General features: G+C 32.7%; 1 protein-coding gene across 5 annotated transcripts in view; it reads left to right on the forward strand.

The window, feature by feature from the left end:
- Positions 1-22,117, forward strand: part of TFPI (tissue factor pathway inhibitor) — a 102,054-nt gene that overhangs the window by 74,239 nt on the left and 5,698 nt on the right. For 4 of the 5 annotated variants that reach the window (XM_033230916.1, XM_033230920.1, XM_033230917.1 and 1 more), the window contains 3 exons: positions 3,006-3,044; positions 6,428-6,604; positions 7,197-7,289. In XM_033230916.1, the coding sequence (XP_033086807.1) occupies positions 3,006-3,044; positions 6,428-6,604; positions 7,197-7,289 (309 nt within the window). Of the gene's footprint in view, positions 1-3,005; positions 3,045-6,427; positions 6,605-7,196; positions 7,290-13,011; positions 13,238-22,117 lie in introns of those variants that run through there. The other variant, XM_033230919.1, reaches the window with a different exon arrangement.

Raw genomic sequence — 22,117 nt, forward strand, 5'->3', positions numbered from 1 at the left:
AACAGACAATGGACACTCAGAAAAATAAGAGGATGAAAGTGGACTGGGGAGTGAGAAACCATCTAACAGTTACAATGGACACTATTTGGGTTATGGTTACACTAAAATCCATGGCACCACTATGCAATATAACCACGTAACAAAATTGTACTTCTATCCCCTAAATCTATGAAAATAAAAAAGAAATAAATTTTTAAAAAGAAAAAATAAAGAACCGAAAGAGAAAAAAAAAGTGCCAATCAGTAATCTACTTCTTAAAATAAGCACTTTTCAAATCAACATTATCTGGGGAAATTTATTCCTCGTAGACCAGCAGTACAATTAGTATTAAAGGATTTAGAATTAAAGCACACAGGAAGGAAGGAGAAAAGTATGAGATTATTGTTATAAAGTTCTGCGGTTTCTACAGGTGACAATGGCATACATTACTTGGCACTAGACTGTAATGGATTAGTACATTCTAATCTTTAAAGCAGCCATTAAAAACATGGAATAAGCAGAAATAACATATAGGTCCATAATGGAGATGAAATTATTATTAAAATATCCAATTGCAGGCATTCTAAAGAAGACATGAACAGAGGGAAACAGAAACAAAGAAGAAATGAGAAACAGAAATCAAATAGTGATATTTGTACTCAACTCTAATGTAATTAGAGTTGTAATATATCAACTCTAATGATAATTAGATTAAATTAAAATTTAATGGTCCAGTCACTCCAGCTAAAAGGTAGATATTATCATACTGTATGCAAAAATAAATCAAGAACTAACTAACTGCATGTTGTCTATAGGAAAGGCCCTTTAAAAATAAGGACAGAGTGATTAAAAGTGAAAGGATGGAAAAAGATATGATTAGTAAAAGTAGACTACAGAATAAGATGTACTACCAGGTGGAAAGAAAGAAATTTATAATAGGGTCCATTAATAAAAAAGACACAACAATCCTTAATGTCTATGTGCATGGTCCTAATTGTAAAACTCCAAAATTTTTAAAGAAAAAATTGGCAGAAGTCAGAGTGTAGAATTCCTCAGTTCAGTTTACATAGTCCAAGACACCTTTTTTTCAGTAATTGACAAAAAAAGTAAACAACAATCACTAAGGATATAAAAGATTTGAACAACACTCTCTACCAACTTCACATAAGTGGTGTTTATCTAACACTCTCCTTGCACACCCAGATGAACATATCATTGTTTACATCTGGCACACTTTTGAATGGATTTAGAAACAAAAATCAATAAGTCAGTTTGAGGTATAAATATCATATGCCAATGTGTGTCAACCAAATGCAAATTTGGGGATGTTTTTGTTGTCAATCTTACATTTTAATATTCATAATGAAATATTAAAACAAATTAATATAAGTTGAAATTCAAAAGAGTACTAGAATGGAAATTAGTCTAACATTCTCTCATTGCTCGTTAAAAAGCATTGTTAAATGGTTTGTCCTGCCTAAATCTAAGAAAACTTGATAATTTGCTATAAATCTTTTTTAACTATTAATTGCTTTCATACTGCTATTGCCATACAAGTTATCATGTCCAAGGTTATTATTATTAGATTCCTCAAAGATAATTATTGGTAATATAAATACACTTAAAATTCTAGTGTGCTAAACCACATTGAGTTAGTTGGCATGTATATTACCTGAATTAATCCTATGGAGAATGTAACAGCAAACAAAATAGACGTTCTTTCAAAAATTGTATTAATCAAGCATTTATATATTCCCACCCTATGACTATTGTCAATAGTAAATCATGAATGAAAATTGTTTAGTGTTCTAGTCTTATGTACTTATTATATGTACACATTTCTTTCTTCTCCTTATCAATTAAATCATATTAGTTTTATATCTAAATATTGTAATGTCAGATTATATGACAGTCTACAATCTAGTTGAAAACATTAATATGAAGTTGGTTAGTTGCAGTGAAAGCAAAGTAAACCAAACAACTTACTTCAACAGATACGGCTATACATATACACACACACACACCTCTTTTTCTTAAAAGGCTATTGAATAAAACATAGTACAATTCTAAAAGAAGTTTGGGTCCATTAGTTTCCCTTTCACAGACATTTTACTCTCCATAGAAGAATTAACTATTTCAAGAAAAAAAGGATGATCCTGTTGCTAAAAGAGGCTTATAACCCAATTCATATTATTTCTCTCATTCTTTCTTCCTTCCTCTCTCTCGCTCCCTTTCTATCTCTCTGGCCATATAACTAATGGTAACCTGCTTTGACCAAAGATTTTCTCTGTAAAGCAAATGATTCCACAACAAAATAAATATGACTCAACTTTCCTAATGTCTATGTGAGCAAATTAAAACTTCATAGATTTATTTTTGTCAATTTAAATTTCATTACCTATCATTTAAATTAGAACTTAGAATTCATATTTGGAATATGGTAGGACAAAGACAACTAACATTCTAGTTTTAGAGGGAAATGATTCCGTTAATTCAAATGTTAAGCCAAACAACCTGTCCCAGATGCCTTTTCTTCTCTACATTGGTAATAATAATGAAACTAGCGATTGGGTTGAGACAATGAAGCAAGGGAATGAATAAGGAAAGGAAATAATTCTGGTTAATTTCACTTTTATTCCTAGGTATCTAACAAATTATTTTTATATGTAATGTAGGCTGCTTGAATTACTTTCATATTTCACATTTTTTAAATAATTGCTTTTAGTACAGATCTCCTGAACGGTAGACATAGTCACTATGAATTCTCAGCTTTGTAAGTGTGTTAGAAAGTTTTATCACAGTTTCTAAAACATTACTCTATTGAAATGAAGTGGCTTCATGGTTACAATAAATAGAAAAGATTAATTTTTAGAGAAAAGAAAAAGAAATCCAATTTTTATTAAGACTTTCTATATAAGAATAATTTTAATCGTAATAAATACATCACTCTTGTTTGTTAAATTCAAATTCATAGTATGACATCATAAATTGTGGCAATTGATATTCATATATTCTTTTGATTACAGATAATGCAAACAGGATCATACAGACGACATTGCAACAAGGTGAATATTTATTTGTCTGTAAATTTGGAACATTTATATAAGGCATTTGGATATTCAACTTTTTGTTTTTTTGCTTCCTTGTTTGTTATTTCTGGTTCTTGATTCAGTATAGATATTCAATTCTTAAGTTTCTCTGAGATTGATTTAAAAAACCCATAAAAGAGATTGATCATAAACACATATGAGAAATTGATCATGTCATTTTCAAAATGATTTATTACGTGTTTCAATGGACATAATCAAAAATTAGGAAAATATATGCATTATATTTGTCAGAGGAGGCTCCAAACACCATATTTACTCTAATTCTAATGTAGTATGATATTTAGTTTTAGTTCAATCGTAGTCCAGAGCCACACATGCTATTTTAACATCTTCCAGATAGAGATTTAGATGTTTTGAGTCTTACTTTATTTCTCTGATCTCTAATCACTTGTTAATCTCAGCATTGTGTGGCTTTAGCAAGTTTCACCAAATATTCCCTGGAATGGATGTATGTGTCTTGAGTTGTCAGCAGTTATACATGCAAAAGTAAGTGGAGATATTTAAAAATAAATATCTAGCATGTATGTGTATGTTTAATTGTGTAATTTAAATCATATTATTTATTGTTTTCAGCTAAAAATAATTACTTTTTCACAAGCATATTAGCACAAGAAAGAATGGTATCAATGGATCAGGGAAACCAACCTCCTTTTAAAAAGGTCTAGAAACTGATTTGGTCCAATTGTCAGTTATGGCATTTGCATTTCAATGAGAAAATATTGAACAAAGAGATAAAATAGTTTAACTCAGGACATGAAAGGCCACAAAATTCAAAGTGCATTTAAATTTTATTTATTTTGATTTATTTATGTGGGAAAGATTTGAAAATTTCTGTGACACATTGATAATCTGTAGGCCCAAATCACTGACCAGAATTGGAATCAGAATGTATAAAATAAAGATGATAGCAAAGTTTGTACAAGAAACATAAGTAAATGTATGTACTTACCATTTTAAAAAATAGGTTCCTATAAATATTAAAATAATCTTGACAAAAATGTTTAGAACTTTAATTAAATGAAGGCTTTATCTGTAGTATCAAATAAAATAGCATATTTATAATAAAGAAGTTTTTGTCTACAAAGGGAAATAAATATTTTTGTGAAAGAAAATACCAAGCTTTAAATATTAGGACCTTTTACCAAAAACATAAAACTAGAAAAAAATTAAATACAGGTAATATTTTAATGTAAATTTATGCTATAAAGTGTGTATTTATAATTCAGAATTCAATCATTCCTAACTCATATTTTATATGAAAGTTAGAGAATAAAGCTGTGTTCATATGAATGTGAAAAATGCTTACATGCTAACACCTATTCATAACAAAGACTTGATCAATTTTGAGTTAGCTTTATATTATGCTTCCTAACATTGGACCATTATAGATTTGAGATTTAATACAATCCCTTAGAAATAAAGTTTGGTCCAAGACAATTCCCAAGTGTTCAGACACAAACAAAAGTTGACAGTAATAATGCTGTAGCTTATCTAGTCTGCATTCTGTGTTACTCAATTTCAACTGAGCACCAACTTAGAGCAAGGGTTATTTATGCAAATTCAATAAGAAGGTTAATTTATTTACCTGAAGAAAATGGGAAATTAATTTCTTGATTTACAACTGTAGTTTAAACTGCAGGTCAAAAAAGAATTATTTTACATATGTCTATTTTCAACTTTGTCTTCAAATAAGTTCATGTTTCCCAATGTGGTTTCATATAAAAAATAGCAACTTTCAGTTGTACAGTTTATTGTTTGTTGTTGTTTTGTTTATTTTTAATTTTTGTGGGTACATATCAGGTGTATATATTTATGTACATGTACAGTGTCTTAATTATACTTATCAGCATAATTTGTTATACTTTTATGTTTTTATATGTAATATTTTTCCCACATCCACTTTTGGCAAACAAAGTTTTTGCATCCTCTGTTCAGATTATTTAAAATTTCATTAAAAGTACACATTAAAACTAAAACAAATCATATGATAGTAATTCAATGTATTTTTTACCTTATAAAATGTTATAAAATTTTAAAGAATTATTTTATTCCTTTCCCCCACATATTATTACACTTAACTAAACATCATAAAAACATTCATTTGGAAAAACAAGAGGCAAAACAGAAGAAACAAAGTTAACTTTCAAATTAATACATTGAAAAGTTACAGAAAATACTTTTAAAACTATATTATAGTAGCAAGTTTTACTTAATAAAATAACTTTTTAATAAGGAGTTGGTTCTTTTATAGATCTGCAACTATTGCAGAAATCATTAACATTATTAAATACACGTTCTTTTTTATAGTAAAATACTTGTGGGTATTGCTTCCCTGACATAGAAGAACAAGTTGCTTTAAGATGAAAAAGGTTACCACAGTTCAATTTTGCCACTATGGTAATATACTTGCAGGAAAAAAATTGAGAAATTGGAATTTTGTTCTAAAAATTCAAGCCAAATATGCCTGTGCACATAATAATTTTGAAAATTAGCTCACTTCTTTTCACAGTGCATGCATGTAGACAGAGCTGGTGATGTAGATCACAGTGGCACAACTTCTATGACAGCTGTGTTTAGCCTGCTTTGGAGCACTATCAAAGAAGAAGTTTTAGTCTTTTGCAAAAGCCTCTTCAATCCTTGAACATGTATTTCCTTTCTGCCTCTGCATTATTGAAGTCATTCCAATGACAAGAAGAAGGAAAAAATAAAAATAACACAGCAGTAGAGGATGTGCTACCTAGTACAGATATTAATTCCTGCATAAGAATTCAGGAACTTCTAAGGCTAGCCATGAAAACTTCATCCCCTCAAGTCTTCTTTTTCAATTTTTAAGAATTTAAACCATTCTTTTTTTTTTTAAATTGTACTTTATGTTCTAGGGTACATGTGCACAACGTGTAGCTTTGTTAAGCAACACACTAAAATGCTTTTCTTGAGAAGCCACCCTCAATAACTTGAAGTGTTCATAGACCTTTCCTAAATGTTAATACACATAAACATATTAAAAATAATTAAACCACATTTTTGCCATAAAGTTTTGTAATTTCAAAGCAACAGTGGTACATGGTAAAATAATATGTTATTCCTTAAATTTGTAAAAAAAATGATAGTTAATCCCTATTAATTTACAATGAGAAATTTAGAATTTGAAATGCCATTCCCAAAATAATGATAGATAATTTTAATAGTGTATAGCTGTGGATAAAGTTAGATCTTTTACTTTTTAATTTTTATGCTTACTCCTTAAATAACTTAGCCAGTTATTTATAAATTTTATTAAAATCAGAAATTTATTTACACAAAAGAATATTGCCTTCTGACAATTTTATAATTTCTAGAAAAGCCAGATTTCTGCTTTTTGGAAGAAGATCCTGGAATATGTAGAGGTTATATTACCAGGTATTTTTATAACAATCAGTCAAAACAGTGCGAACGTTTCAAGTATGGTGGATGCCTGGGCAATATGAACAATTTTGAGACACTGGAAGAATGCAAGAACACCTGTGAAGATGGTTGTAAGTTTACTTCTCATTTCATTTTAGTACATTTATGGGCATTCTTTTAAAACTAAGGCATCTCAGATGATATTCAAGCTTACTCAGATTTTGTTTTAGCCATGCAAATGAAGATATATATTCATTAAATGTGAGATTTGTGACTATAGCTTTTTAAAAAGCATAGAAATTTAAGAAATTATTTTCATAGATCTAATTCTTTTTATGTTGCGTTATTTAATTTTTCTTCCTGAGAATACTGCATTACAATTTTGGCGCAATAGAATTGTTGAAATCTTTCACATTTATACAAATATGAGAGCAAACAGTTAATGAAAACTACCACCTAAAATCAATTAGTTTTATCTGCCTGTAACATTGATTGAAGGGATGACTTAAACATTAACTGTCATGCTTTTTTGACCAAGAACTACAGTTACTCATGGAAGTATTACCTTACAATATATTTAAAGATTCACTGTTTGCTAATTTAACATAGCAATGTGAATGAAATTGCCAGAAGTCTGCTTTATTAACTGTTGTATGCTTCATGAGTCCAAATATGAGATTGTGACAATGTTTATCTATTTTCATTGGCTGTATTTTTTTCCAGTGGATGGTTTCCAGGTGGATAATTATGGAACCCAGCTCAGTGCTGTGAATAACTCCCAGACTCCACAATCAACCAAGGTTCCCAGCTTTTTTGGTAAGAATCTTGTGGATTTTATTGCTTCCAGGAAACTATTATCCCGATACCAGTGAAGTGGATTGTGTATTAGAAGTATGTCTTTAAATATATGTATACCTGTGTTGTTGCTTAATAATGTGTTCGTTGAAATACTGAGATTCAAATTGTTCAAGAGATTTAATCTCATAAAAGCAACAATTTTCCTAATCTATTTTAAAATATGCTTTGAAGTAAGCTTTTGATTATGTATCACATGAAAAACTTTCATATGATATTTAGCTCTATGCCAAATTTATTTTGTAAAACAACACTAGGAATTACCAGCCTCGGTGTAAGATGGTAAATCATTTTACTGGCACAGCAGTGCATCAAAGGCAGTCTAAAGCGCTTTTAAAGTCAATATAGCACTAGGCAAGGTCTCTGGTGTTACTCAGAGGACAGATTAGAAATGGATTGAATAACCATGCCTAAATGTTTATGTCACTCTGGAGGGAATTTTCTTTTGAATTCTTCAGGACTCTTTTTTATGTTCTTGTCTGTTAACTTATTTATCAGATTTAAATGAATATACAGAAAATATTTCCACAAAATGCAGAGCTGAGAAAATAGTGAAAATACTGGAAAACATAATCAGGAACCACAAATATCTGGTCAGTTAGAAATAACATAAAAAGCTAAAAATTACCAGTGTAAAAATATAGATCCTAGCTAAATTATAAAAAGTACATGTTCTTACTCAGATATTTAAGATTTTGCTTAGAAGTAGTCCATGTGAACATGTCAAATGTAAACTTGGCATATTTATATATAAACTTAGCCTGAGTGTAAGGAATTCTGTAACTATTAAAATTGCTATCTTAGGATTAAAATAATCATAATAAAGAAACATAGTGTTTGGGCCAGGAATTATCTACCTTGGCCATTTATCAGAATCAGATTGGCTTTGAGCTACTCCTCTTTACAGCAAACAAACAAACGAGCAACTAAGCAAGCAAGCCAACAGAATGCAAACAAATCTCCTGCCCAGGTGGATTTGAAGCATTAAAATGTTGACTCCGACTTATCTAGAAAGAGTCTGTGAATGTTCCGCTGAGTCCCACAGTGATCTAATCATTTGTGGATCTTGCTTCAGCACTGAATGTCACACCTTGGAAATCACAAGGAGGATTTGAAACATGATTCAAGAGGAAATGGAAAGTGTAAAGAGATGTGAGATCTACGAGGGAGCATAATATGTGCTTTTAATAATTGAAACACTATTATGTGAAAGGAGAATTAAGTTCTCTGCATGCCTTACCCTTTAGTCCTGCCTATTTCAGACCCTCCCCAGATCCCCATCCGCATCCTCCCTTATCACCCTCAACCCAGCCTAAGCATGAGGATTAATGTGTGAGAGCTGAAGTATAAATACCTTTCTATAATATGTTTCCTTCTTATGTGAGATCTTAAAAAATTGATGGCTGTCTCAGGGATTAATAAATTCCCTAAATTGTAGGCATTCGATAAGTGTTCAATTAGCACTTAAGAGGTCATTAAGGGAATGCAAGCTTTCAGTGGGAGTTGGAAAGTACGATATATTCAAAATGACTTTAGGCCCTTACATTCAATAGGTAGAGCAGTGAATTGAATGCCAGATGAACTTGAGTCTAATTTTTAAATACTACTTCGTTTGTAAAAATCAATACCTTTGTGATTCTGATTTTTTTTATCTGAAAAATTAAGTACTATCATTACATTGTTTCTTTATGTCTTTCCAGCTTTATATTTTTCACTCATATTTTGTTTTATTCAGTTAAGTATTATATTTTCAAAAGCACATTGAATCTTACTGCTGTAAAAGAAAATTTAGAATGATGAAATTATTAACAGGTTTAAATATACATGTGACACAGTATATCAACAAGTACAAGAAATGTATGAAATCAGTTTGCAACATGTTTGAATATTTTTGTTTGAATTATTTTACCAATTCAAGTGGAGATCTGCAGTCATTTATCATTAAAGTGAGTAGAGTAGGCTAGGGAATAGTTTTGACTTGAATTTTTTAAAGCATAAAATTTAAAATATTTGGTAAGCATACTACCAAATTAGAAAGGAGAAAATGAAAATAAGTGTGAGAAAGTAATATTAATGAGTTTTAAATGGCCTCTGATATGTGTCTTCTTTAGTTTATTATGTAGATCCACATTGAAAATTGTAACAAATAAATAAATGCTTGTGAAAGCAAATTATTAACTAAGTAAGCAGTAAGAATTGACAACATGAATTTAAAAGAAAATAATATTAGCAATAATTTATTCAGAATAATAGACATTTAAGGAATAATATTATCATAACTGCATTTAAAATTAGGGCAAATGTCTCCTTTATTTGTCTAGAAAACTTTTATTTTTTATTGTGTATATTGGCCTCAAAATCAACATTCCTCCAGCCAATTTGATCAATTTTCCTCTTTTTCTATGAGCATAATGTATTTTTTCTCCTTCCTTCCTTCCTTCTCCTTCCTTCCTTCTTCCTTTCTTCCTTCCTTTCCTTCCTTCCTTCCTTTCTTTCCTTCTTCCTTCCCTTTCTTCCTTCCTTCCCTTTCTTTCTTTCCTTCCTTCCTTCCTTTTCTTTCCTTCTTTCCTTCCCTTTCTTTCCTTCCTTCCTCCCTCCCTCCCTCCCTCCCTCCCTTCCTTCCTTCCTTCCTTCCTTCCTCCCTCCCTCCCTCCTCCCTTCCTTCCTTCCTTCCTCCCTCCCTCCTTCCTTCCTTCCTTCCTCCCTCACTCCTTCCTTCCTTCCTTCCCTCCCTTATTCCCTCCCTCCCTCCCTCCTCCTTCCCTTCCCTTCCCTTTCCTTCCTTCCCTTTCCTTCCTTCCTTCCTTCTTTCCTAGCCTAAAACATGAAACAATGTTGCAATAACTAGGAGACATTTGATATTAAGGATGGCATAACATGGATTGTTGATGAAACTATGTTGCCATTCTTCTTAAAACCTATGTGATTTCTAATCTGCCCCAGCCAAGATCCAGAAGTGGGAATGCAGATGTCCCTGTATTCTGTCTAAAACTTAGAGGACCCCTTGTCACTTCTGTCTGAGGGATTTGCTGATAGACACCTCTTAATTTCCTCAATCAAATATAATTACATCTGTCACTGCTTACAATTATATTGATACATTCTATTGTAGTTTAAGAAAATGCAATTCTTTGTATACATAAAACTTTGTTTTTCAAGGGTTTTATCAAATGTGTAAGGTTCTCTGTGGTATCAGATTATTTTGAAAAGCTGTAAATCCTTTAAAGTTTCAATTCAATGTACAGGAATAATAATCTGCCCCACAACATAAATGAAACACCATTCTTTTAAAATTCTTTCCACTAAATAACAATTTTTAAGTAGAGTATTTGAATATTCTAAAATTCAATTATTATTAAGTGAAATATTTATAAATATAGTTTTAATGTTTTTCTTCATGATATGGAAACATTTTAGAAGTTTAAACATTATTAGAATATGACTTTTTAAAAATTGCTATTTATTTTTAATTACTAGAATGTTGTAAACAGCTTTCAAGATATATTTTTCCAGTAAGCTTTCTTAATTCAAGATACTTGAATACTTACTAAGCACAATTCAGGTGTAATTTTTCTTTTTATTTCCACATTTCAATATTAGCAAGTTATTTAGGTCATCTCAAAGACAGTCTTACTCTTCCTTAAGAGATTTTAAATAATGATTTGTAAGCATATCCCTGAGTGTGAGTGCATTATTTCAGTTTGATCGGCTGTGTTGAGTATATCCATGTAGTTCAAATAAATGTGTTCTCTCCACGTATGTAAAAGAAATATTTCTAAAGCAATTTCCCTAAATGTGTGCCATTTTGTGCATAAACTCTAGAATTGAAAAACATCAATATTGGTTCTTCTTGATTTCCCCCATGATTGAAATGATATAGCAGATAAAAAACCTTTCAGCCTGAAGACATGGGTTAAATTTCCAACTCTTCAACTAATAGCTGTGTGACCCTAAGATATTTCTTAAACTGAATTTCATCTTTCCAGTGTAAAATGAGGATGGTAATACTATAGTACTAGCTTGATAGGTTGTGTTGTGAGGTTAAATCAGTCAAAATATATAACTTTCTTAGGACAGTGCCTGATATCTAGTCAGTTGGTGTAGGGTTCCTCATTATTATTATCCATGTGATTCAGAGTAGTACGCTTAACTCACCAGGCCTTAGATTCTCATTTGTAAAACAACTCCTTTGTAAGTTCCTATTTGCAGAACAAATTTTTATTTCAGACACTCATAAAGTCTCTAGTTATTCAGATAAATGCATCAGTAAATATACAGTCTCAAAATCATGACTAATATTTTAAGAAGAATTCATATTAGGACTAAATTAATGCATATATGGAAACTCAAAGAGTTTGAATGTGTTTATTAGAAACAAGATGAGATTATTATCACAGAGAAGTATCATGGGGCTTCAGGTCAAAAGATGTTTATTTGTATAATTGTTCTTTATCTTTTCGACATTCCCAAGTTTCCAAACTTTTTGAGTTTTTCCACTGTTTTTCTGATTATTCTAATTTGAATGATTAGTAATTTTCTTTGTATCACTTCTATTCTTCCAGTCATTCATTAAATTTCATTGCTTTTTATGAAATGTTTATTTCTGTCTCTTCCATTTTCACTCCTATTTTTTTTGTTCATATCATCAATCCTTCATGGTTAGATTACCTAAACAATCATGTCATCCAATTTGGAACACTAATGATAGTTAAAGAGGGTGCTAAAAAATTAAGGTATATGTCTATTTTAAATATATATATGCATTGACATAAAATTGGAATTGTTGTTTTGGTGACTCTACAAAAATAGTTTTATATTTAAAAGTATTTTAGTATTTTTAAATAATATATGTGTGTGTGTGTGTGTATGTGTGTGTGTGTGTGTGTATATATATATATATATATATATATATATATAAATGTGATATCATCCCAAAATAGGCATAAACTAATAGGGGCTTAGGCAAACCAGGCTGTATAGACATGAGACAAATAGATAAATAGATATTAGAAAGCTCAGATATAACTCAGATATTGTATATATACATTACACATAATATAATTATATATCTAACATAAGTAAACTAAAGTATATGAGAGAGAGAGAGAGCAAGAGAGAGAGAGAGAGAGAGAGAAAGGAGCAGTCATATGTAACAAATTATACATGACCTTTTTGACATCATTGTCCCATTTCCATTCATCGATCATGTGGGTAATTTAGCTTCGTCTACTTGCCTAAAATCTGTCTGCATTGTCCATTAGTCTTCTATCTATTGCAGATGTTTTCTGTCCCTTAAGTACAACTTTTTTCCATCCATTCAAATTGGCCTCTTCATTACCATTAAACACAAATTATTCACTTTCATTCTAAAGGATGTTCTGTGTGATTTTCCCCACCTAAAATTGAATGACCCTCCTCATCTTCTTAACCAATCTGCCTTTTCACTACCATAAGGAGGCCTTCTTTCTGTCTCTCTCCCTTGGCTTCTTACTATGATTCCTTTAATATCTGTATTATTAGATATTGTGTTTGCTCTACCTCACTGTCTAGATTACAAGATTTTTTGAAGAAAAAGATAATGTGCTATATAGTTTATAGACTTCTCCCACCCTCAACATTGATCACAGTGTTAAACATGTAAAGATGACTCACATTTTTTATTTATTAATTTTGTGATCCACAGTTACAAAAGAAGGAACAAATGATGGTTGGAAGAATGCGGCTCATATTTACCAAGTCTTTCTGAACGCCTTCTGCATTCATGCATCCATGTTCTTTCTAGGATTGGATAGCATTTTATGCCTATGTTAATATTTATGCTTTTGGCATTTCCTTAATATTTACGTGTATACACAATGCCTTCGGTAGCCTACTGCTAATAAAGTTTTAATATTTACATGCATAGTAAACATAGTCTTCTCACTGCACCTCGCTGGTAAATGTCTAACTAGCAAAGAAATATGAATGTTCTCAGAAGTTCGTGCTAGTTGTGAGCCTTTTGACTGGACCTAACTATTCATGAAAAAAAAAAAAGTCTTTTTTTTTTTTTTTTTTCTGATTTTTATATATCCTTTTGCTTCCATACATCAACTCTTTGGTTTTTTGGGTTTTTTGTTGTTGTTGTTGTTGTTGTTTTTGAGAGGGAGTTTCACTCTTATTGCCCAGGCTGGAGTGCAATGGCGTGATCTCGGCTCACTGCAACCTCTGCCTCCCAGGTTCAAGGGATTCTCCTGCCTCCGCCTCCCCAGGAGCTCAGATTACAGGCGCTCACCACCACACCGGACTAATTTTTTTGTATTTTTAGTAGAGACAGGATTTCAGCATTTTAGTCAGGCTGGTCTTGAACTCCTGACCTCGGGTGATCGCCTTGGCCTCCTAAAGTGCTGGGATTACAGGCGTGAGCTACTGTGCCTGGCCCCATACCTCAACTCTTGAGAGCTAGCTGGGAACAACATCAGCTTTATGATATTCTGGGGGGAAAAAATTCAGGTAGACTTAAAAAGCTACTGCCAACCCGATTCTAGTTGGCCACTAACTGGGAAAGGGAACACCTATATACCTATATACCCAGTTCCACAGTGCTTCCTGCCAGCCTCCAGGTCCAGGGAAAGTAATTGGATGACATCCTGAAGATCATTTTGCTGCTTGAAACTCTATCCCTCTCCTAAATGTATTCAATGTATGACCTCTAGATATACATTCCATTTATGTGGAAAAAAATAGAAAATAAAATCTATGCATATATAAATACATTTTAAAAATATTTTTCTTATCACTAGCCTTCTGAAACAGGTGTTATGTTCACAAAGGGCCTAATGGACACTCAAACACAATCACTGATATAGTCAATCTATAAATCTGTATGAGATTGTTATTATCTCCTTGGCCTCTTGTTGAAGGTGTGATTGCATGTAGAGGAATACTGCAAGCATGAGAACTTTCTGGAGAGAAACTATCCCTCAGCAGCTAAAGAGTTCCACATCCAGCTGCATACCACAGGTCATCACAAGCACTGTTTACAGTTCTTAAAAAACAAACAAACAAAAAACCACTTCATCCATAGTCCACTTTCATAGTTCTAAAGAAGTATCTTGCCTTTCATAATGTGTTCTAAGACCAAGAAGCACAGGAACATCCCTCATAATCTAAAGATGCCTGCATAGTAAATCTGGAGCCTCATATTCTGATTTTCTGACAAGCTGGCTTTCCAAAAATAGATAACAAGTTTTGGACAGCACCCAACAAGTTTTCTACTTCCTGACAGGAATGGTGATGAGAAACAAAAATGTGGCACTTCATCTCTGCCAAAATCACTGCCATCGAAATGCAGTCACCCTAGATGACCACTGTCTACGTTTCTAATCCCGTTCTTCCTGGACCATCTTTAGTCTTAACACAGATAATTTGTTGCCCCAGTCATAAGAGTCCTCCAGAGAAGTGTTTCTCAAGCTTGAATAATATATAGATGTCTTTAAAAGGAAAAAAAATCACAGGCTTCCAATTTGTAAGCCAAATTACTTAAAATAACATTCATTTTGTATGAACCAGTAACATAGTAGGAATAAATTCATTATGATTATTATACAACTATAAACCAAAAATTGTGTACAAATTAATACCATGCAAACTACAAACTAATAAATTAATAATACTAATTTGATAAGACTTCTTTTGCTTAAAAAAGAAAGATCCTTATTGTAATATGAATTTAATAGTAACTGGTATAGGGCAGGTTAGTAATGTGGTAGGAATAGCTTAGACAAACTTGAGCTACTCTATGTTGTGTGTAATTCTCTTCCTTTTTTCTATTTGAATAATATAAAATCTTTGCAGAAATGAAGTTAAGAAGTATTAATACAAAATGGTGGCTGGGTGCAGTGGCTCACTCCTGTAATACCAGCACTTTGGGAGGCTGGAGTGGGAAGATAGCTTGAGCCCAGGAGTTCAAGACCAGCCTGCGCGACATGCAGAGATCCTGTCTCTCCAAAAAAATAAAATAATTAGCCCAGTGTGGTGGCCTGTGATTGTAGACCCACCTACTCTGGAGGCTGAGGTGGGAGGATTGCTTGAGCTGGGGAAGTTGAGGCTGCAGCGAGCTGTAATTTTGCCACTGCACTCCAGCCTGGATGACAGCAAGATTCTCTCAAAATAAATAAATAAAATTTGTTGATCAGGAAAATTCCAACTCTGCCTCTTCTAGGAACACAGTGGAGTGGGGTTTCCAGCTTTTAATTGTATGTAATACCATTACATGGATCTGAGTGACCAGTGCAGATATGATCCCATGGATGCAAGACTAACTTTGGCGTGGTTGTTTCTAGAATCAGTCTGCATTGACCATCTCAACTCAATACTTGTTGCCTTCAAATGTTCAAGCTCTCTAAATACTGTTTGAATCAGCATTTTTGCCCCAAGACTTGTGTGGTGACCTATTTTGATTAGAACTCTGTCAAACTTAGAAAACTTGAACTTCATGCTTGTAACTGTGGACTATAGTATATTTAACATGTTCTGAACCTGAGCTTCAGAAAAGAGGGAATTTGGACATCAGTTCTAAAGGAGAAGCTGTGACAATTTTCTTTTTATCTGATAAAATTATTAAAATGTTTTCGCTCAGGTATTACTTTTTTAAAATTTTCTAATTAGTTTTCAGAATGACATATCTTAGTGGTTTAGAGCATTGACGTTATAGAAAGAAAGATGTGGTTTTTAATTCCAGTTCTGCTATTTGCTGACTCAGTCTGTGGCCTTGAAAAAAGATTACACAACTTCTCTCAGCTTCAGGTTCCTCATTTATTTTATGTGGCAAGAAATATCTCAAAATTTTTGTAAAACTGTAATGAGACATCAAGTTCTTAACCCAGTGTTGAGCACACAATTAGAGTATGAAGTATTAATTTTTGCGGTTGTTTTCAATGATGATGATGATGACTTATTTTCATCTGAGGTTTCCAGCCAAAAAATGAGTGCTATTTTTATACATTTTATTATTGATCATTTTTAATGCAGCTAAAGTCTGTAAACTTGATCTGACATATCTTTATTTAACATATTTTATGCTAAGATTATTTGAAATAACATATATAGCACTTGAAAATTCAAATATAGTTGTAAAATACAAATTTTTTTTGTCTTTGGATCTTATAAGTAATTGAAAGACATACAGACCTATATTTTCAACTTTATCTGATGACCTAAGGTACAGATCTGTGTACTTCCTAATTTCAGTTCATTTCAGCAAACATTGAGTGTCTCCTACATGGGAATAACTACCATAGGTACGGGGAGTATAGAATAATAAGAGGGTAATTTTGTCCTTTATAGGTGTGTTTGTCAAATAGGGAAAAAGATAAATAAATAGATGACTTCAATGCCTGTGTTGTAACTCTGCTAAGACAGAGACCTGCACAAGGGTTATGGGAGAACAGAGTTACAATAACATTTTACATTCATTAGACAATGTCAACATTAAAATATTCTATGTTTTCAAAACTTGAGCTCTATCTTCATCTTCCACTTCGAATTCATTTGCCTGGATGCTGGCTAATGCATGGACATAGTCTACAATTTCATCTTTATATTTAGATATTTTTCTAAGTAAAGCCACAATGAAAAAAAGCCACCAAAAGTTACAAAAAATACAACATTCTAAGTAGAATTTATTCTATAATGTTTCATAATATATTGGAAAAATGTTACATCTTCTGAATGCAGAAACACTAGAATTATTTCATCTCCAGCTCTCTACCTGCCCAAATTCAATCTGGTGCTTAATTTTAGCTACTCCCATGGTAACTGCTTCGGTTATGGTAATTTTATATTATTCTCTATTGAAAGTTACCGAATTCAATCTAAACATGCCTGGTTGAGTTTCCTTCATGTATTCAATGAGATCAGAACTTGTCTTTTCCTTCTTCAGTAATTTCAGTGGCTCATTATTGTCTGCATTGTAAAATCCAAATATAGAAGTATTCAAGAACCTTCTTAATTTGACCTAAATGTATTTTTCCAGCCTTGTATCCCACTACAGTCTTTTTTGTATTATGTTCTCCAGATAGCCTGGAGTTTGCAAAGTACCCCCAAGCAAACTAGAAACCTTCTGACCTTTGTGTTTTTACTTTCCTTCACCCATATGCTTCTCTGTATCCTCTGCTTACTAAAATCCCATTCTTCCTAAAAAACTGATCAACAGACTAAATGCTAATTTTTACTTTTACTAAAATTTTGTAGGGTTTAAAATTTTACATATATGTCATGAAGAAGGTTTTTCTCATGCACTATTAGACATAATTATCTTAGAAGAAAGTATACTCAATAGCTGTATAATCTATAATTTTACTATGGCTTTCTTTCTTTGTGGCTTTGCTTAGACAAATCCCTGAAGGAAACTGACTTTATGAACTCTGTCCATGGATTAGGCAGTATCTAGGCAAAGAAATCCAACCCAGAGAACATCTACCCAATTTATTTCCTTCCCTTTTAATATGCGGAGGGAGTTTCTGTCTGGGCAAGGTTTCACTCAGTCTATTCTTCATGAGCTTTCAATTTCAAGTTCACTGGCAACCCTCCTTCTATTATCCTCAGGTAAGTGGCCCAGTGTACACATAGGGGAGAAAAAAAAGGTCCACAGTGCTCGTTTTTCCATTCCCTGCCCCGTTTTTTTTGTTTCTTTATAGATTATCGGCTTCCACCAATTTAATACCACTTCTCCTGATTAATGAGTAGAGATACATACTCTTTCTTTTTTACAGAGAGAGGGACAGGTTTACCACACATTCCTACTCAGAAACAGATTCCAATCTCTAATCTCTAGCCTTTTATCTATTACCTCAGGACACTGGACTCACTCTAACGTATTTTTTCTATCATATATTTTGAGCATTACAATTACAGATAATTTGGATAAAAAAGAAAATAAAAGAAGAAACACTGGCCATATCCACATTATGCAGAAACAATCACTGTTGGCATTATAGCATATTTCATTTTACTATTTCCTTGTGTTTTTTTTCAACTGATCACAAAGTAAATAAAGTTCAAAACTGGAAGTAGCTGCTTGAGGAGATGTAACAATATAGAATAAGCTCAGCATAAAAGTATCTTTTTGTAAAATTTAACCTAGCAAATGTCTAAGCTCCCTACCTAATAAAGCTATCTCTATAGTAATCATCCTCCCAACTGACTACAAGTCCTTTTAAATATTTGCCCAATGCATACGTATATAAATTCTATTCTCATTTATATGTGTTTGTATATGTATGTATTTGTGTGTTGGCACAAAATATAAATTATTACATTTTCTCGATTCTAACATGCAGGTTTTTCTACATTCTAACAATTCTAATCATGATGAAACATAACTGATAGTGTATAATCGTGTAATTATGTATTTTTTTCTTTCTTTCTTCCTTTTTTTTTTTTTTTTTTGAACTGGAGTCTTGTTCTGTCACCCAGGCTGAAGTGCAGTGGTGCAATCTTGACTCACTTGCAACATTCACCTCTGGAGTTCAAGTGATTCTCCTGCTTCAGCCTCCCTAGTAGCTGGGACCACAGCTGTGTGCCACCATGCCCAACTAATTTTTGTATTCTTAGTAGAGACAGGGTTTCACCTAGTCAGCCAGGCTGGTCTCAAACTCTAGACCTCAGGTGATCCACCCACCTCGACCTCCCAAAGTGCTGGAATTACAGGTGTGAGCCACTGCGCCCAGCCATGTTTTTCTGTCTTCATGAGTAGTACATAAAATAATAGTGCATCTTCAAATTAATGACATTTAGATTTTATGTAAATGATATTTCATATAACATTTGGCAAGCTATAAGCAGTTTCTTGTCCCACATAGTACCCTTCTACTTTTGTTGGCATGGGGAAGAAAAAAAGTGTTGAATAGTAGATAAATTCATAGCAGTAAGGTCCATGTTTTGCTAAATGGTTTAGGCGCTTTAAATGTCGTTGTAGGTGCATAAATTTGTGAAAAGTTTCAGTGGAGAATTCAGCAACATCAACCAAGTTATAAATTGAATATAGATTTTGCATAATTCTAATTTTAGAAGCTTGTCCTCTGGAAGTACCTGAACCAGTGTACATGGGTATTCATGAGATGTTGTCCAGAACTGAAAAAAATAAATTATAATAATCTATATGTCCATTTGACTAAATATACTGTAGTTAACTCATAAAATGAAATACTGTACCTACATTAAAAAGAGTGAGGTCTATATAAAAATACGGAGACACAGCCACAAAATATTATCAAGTATAGTAATAAATATAGAATATTATGCTAATACATTTGCATATGCAAACAATTTGAAGATATGTAAACCATCAGCGGTGGTTAAAGGGTAAGAATCAAATTATGGATAAATTTTGTTTTACATTTGTTATACTTTCATATTATTTCAAATTTTACAAAGATAATTTGAAGTAAATAATTTATATTTCTCTTTACTACAAAATTATAAACAAAAAAACTTTTAAAAAGATTTGTTATTTGATTCCCTAAAAAGTCTCAGAAGACAAAATAAATGTACTTAACAAGTTGTAAGATATTTCATAAAACCTAGTTTTTTTTTGTTTTTTTTTTTTTTGAGACGGAGTCTCGCTCTGTCACCCAGGCTGGAGTGCAGTGGCCGGATCTCAGCTCACTGCAAGCTCCACCTCCCAGGTTTACGCCATTCTCCTGCCTCAGCCTCCCGAGTAGCTGGGACTACAGGTGCCCGCCACCTCACGCGGCTAGTTTTTTGTATTTTTTAGTAGAGACGGGGTTTCACCATGTTAGCCAGGATGGTCTCAATCTCCTGACCTCGTGATCCGCCCGTCTTGGCCTCCCAAAGTGCTGGGATTACAGGCTTGAGCCACCGCGCCCGGCCAAAACCTAGTTTGTTTAGTAAAACAAAAGCCTAAGTAGGCAAGCCAAATGAGAGTCATAAAAAAGTTACCACAGTAAAGATTCCAAGTGAATATATGATTCAAAATTTACTGTATAAATCTCAAAGCAAATTTACATTAACAACTTTACCTGTAAAACTGAGTTTACAGCACCGTCTTACAGTTTAGCAGTCACACTACATCATGATAGTTATTGATATAAAAAAAAAAGTAGATCCTGAATTCTGAAACCTATCAAAACCCTGTAGACACAAGGTACCCAACTTGTTATTAATGGCAGGATCAAGACAGAATGCATTTGATTAATAAATTCCCTTTGGAAAAAGAACAAAAGTCAGGTTAGTGTCTTTTTTATTCTATCTTAAATTTCTGTGAATAATTATAATCTCAACTAAAAAAATCACATTTTGCCAAACCTTTGTATTTTCTTTCATTGTAGATAGCAAAGTCTTGATTTTGAATAGGTGAGTGCTGATCCATATGTAGAATAAATTTGCTATTTGGAAACAAGTTTTTCTCTTCAAGAAGTGAAAAAAATTCAAATGGAGCTAAAATGTTTTTAAGAAACCATTTGCTTCATTACTTTAATTTTACTGTGATTTATGCTACAGTAACCCAATGATAGTCTTACTGCTCAGAGTTAAAATCATCTTAAGAGAAATGAATTAGTTTACATATCAGGTAAAATTTATGTTCTGAAGAATACTCGCCTTACAATGATTCCTTAACTGACAATAATTTATTGCATCTTTAAAAACTTCTAAAAGTTAATTACATATAATGCAGTATCCTTAGTGATTAACTTCACATTTTAATACACTATCGAAATATTGTCATTTCTAGTGTTGGGAACCTCACTGTTGATCTGGGTCAAAATTCTGTTATGTTGAATGATCTATGTAAGCAGTGGTTGAAATCAGGGCGACATAAGATAGATAAACAACTGACACTGCATCAGTCATGGACAAGGAGGAGCAAGTATCTGATAATAGGGGCATTTACATACCAAATCCCAGGCTGTCAGAAGCAGCATGCCAGACACTCTCTGATTCAGAAGTCATAAAGAGTGTTAGTAGAGGCAATCTGATGCCTTGGATAATTTAGTGAAATTTTCTCTGCTGGCATCTATGCTGGTCAACTGGCTGTTTGCTCTCAAACCAACCCCCTGCTTTCAACCTGCCTTGTGTGGTTTTTATGGGGAACTTTCTCCTCTGGCTTCTGAAAGGATTTGGTAAATGGCAGCCATTGTTGGATGACTGGATGGTCAAAGGAAGACAGAAGCTAGCATGTGTCTCTCCACCACGTCTGTGGTGTACCTTCCACGGTTTCAGCTTCAATGGAAAGGCCCGAATGGCTCTAGGGTTTACCTGCTGTTCTTGGTCTATGACAACAGAGGCTCCTCTTCTCACACCTCCAGTCTAGGGACTGTAGCCCCATATGTACTAGGCTAGTTTTTTCTCATTTTGAAATAACCTTGATTTTGTGACTGGGCCATGTTTACTGTAGGTTCTATGTGGGAAAAGAGAAGAAGTTTGCTCCCTGTCAAAAAAAAATTTTCTCTGTTCTGGAATAAGGGAGCTTGATGTCTGGCATTGCTATTAAGATGTAACAACTAACATTTGCAAATGAGGATACAATTTACAACCACATTCACACATGTTATCTGCAACTTACTATGGGCAGATATACCTTACACACAAAATGCTAAAGTAAAATTGATGTATAAGTTGCATATCATTTTATCATACACATCTATTTCGAAGTTACTGTGGGTGTTTAAACAGGAAAAAAAAGGGATAGCAATTTTGTCTGTTTTCTCTGTTTTTCAAATTAGGCTAATTGCATCTAGTGCATCTCTTTTGTTTCTGAACGCAGGTGATAACTGGAAGCTCATGAGTTC

The sequence above is a fragment of the Trachypithecus francoisi genome, unplaced genomic scaffold, assembly GCF_009764315.1.
Source record: "Trachypithecus francoisi isolate TF-2019V2 unplaced genomic scaffold, Tfra_2.0 Lachesis_group13, whole genome shotgun sequence".
In the NCBI taxonomy this organism is placed as follows: Eukaryota; Metazoa; Chordata; class Mammalia; order Primates; family Cercopithecidae; genus Trachypithecus; species Trachypithecus francoisi.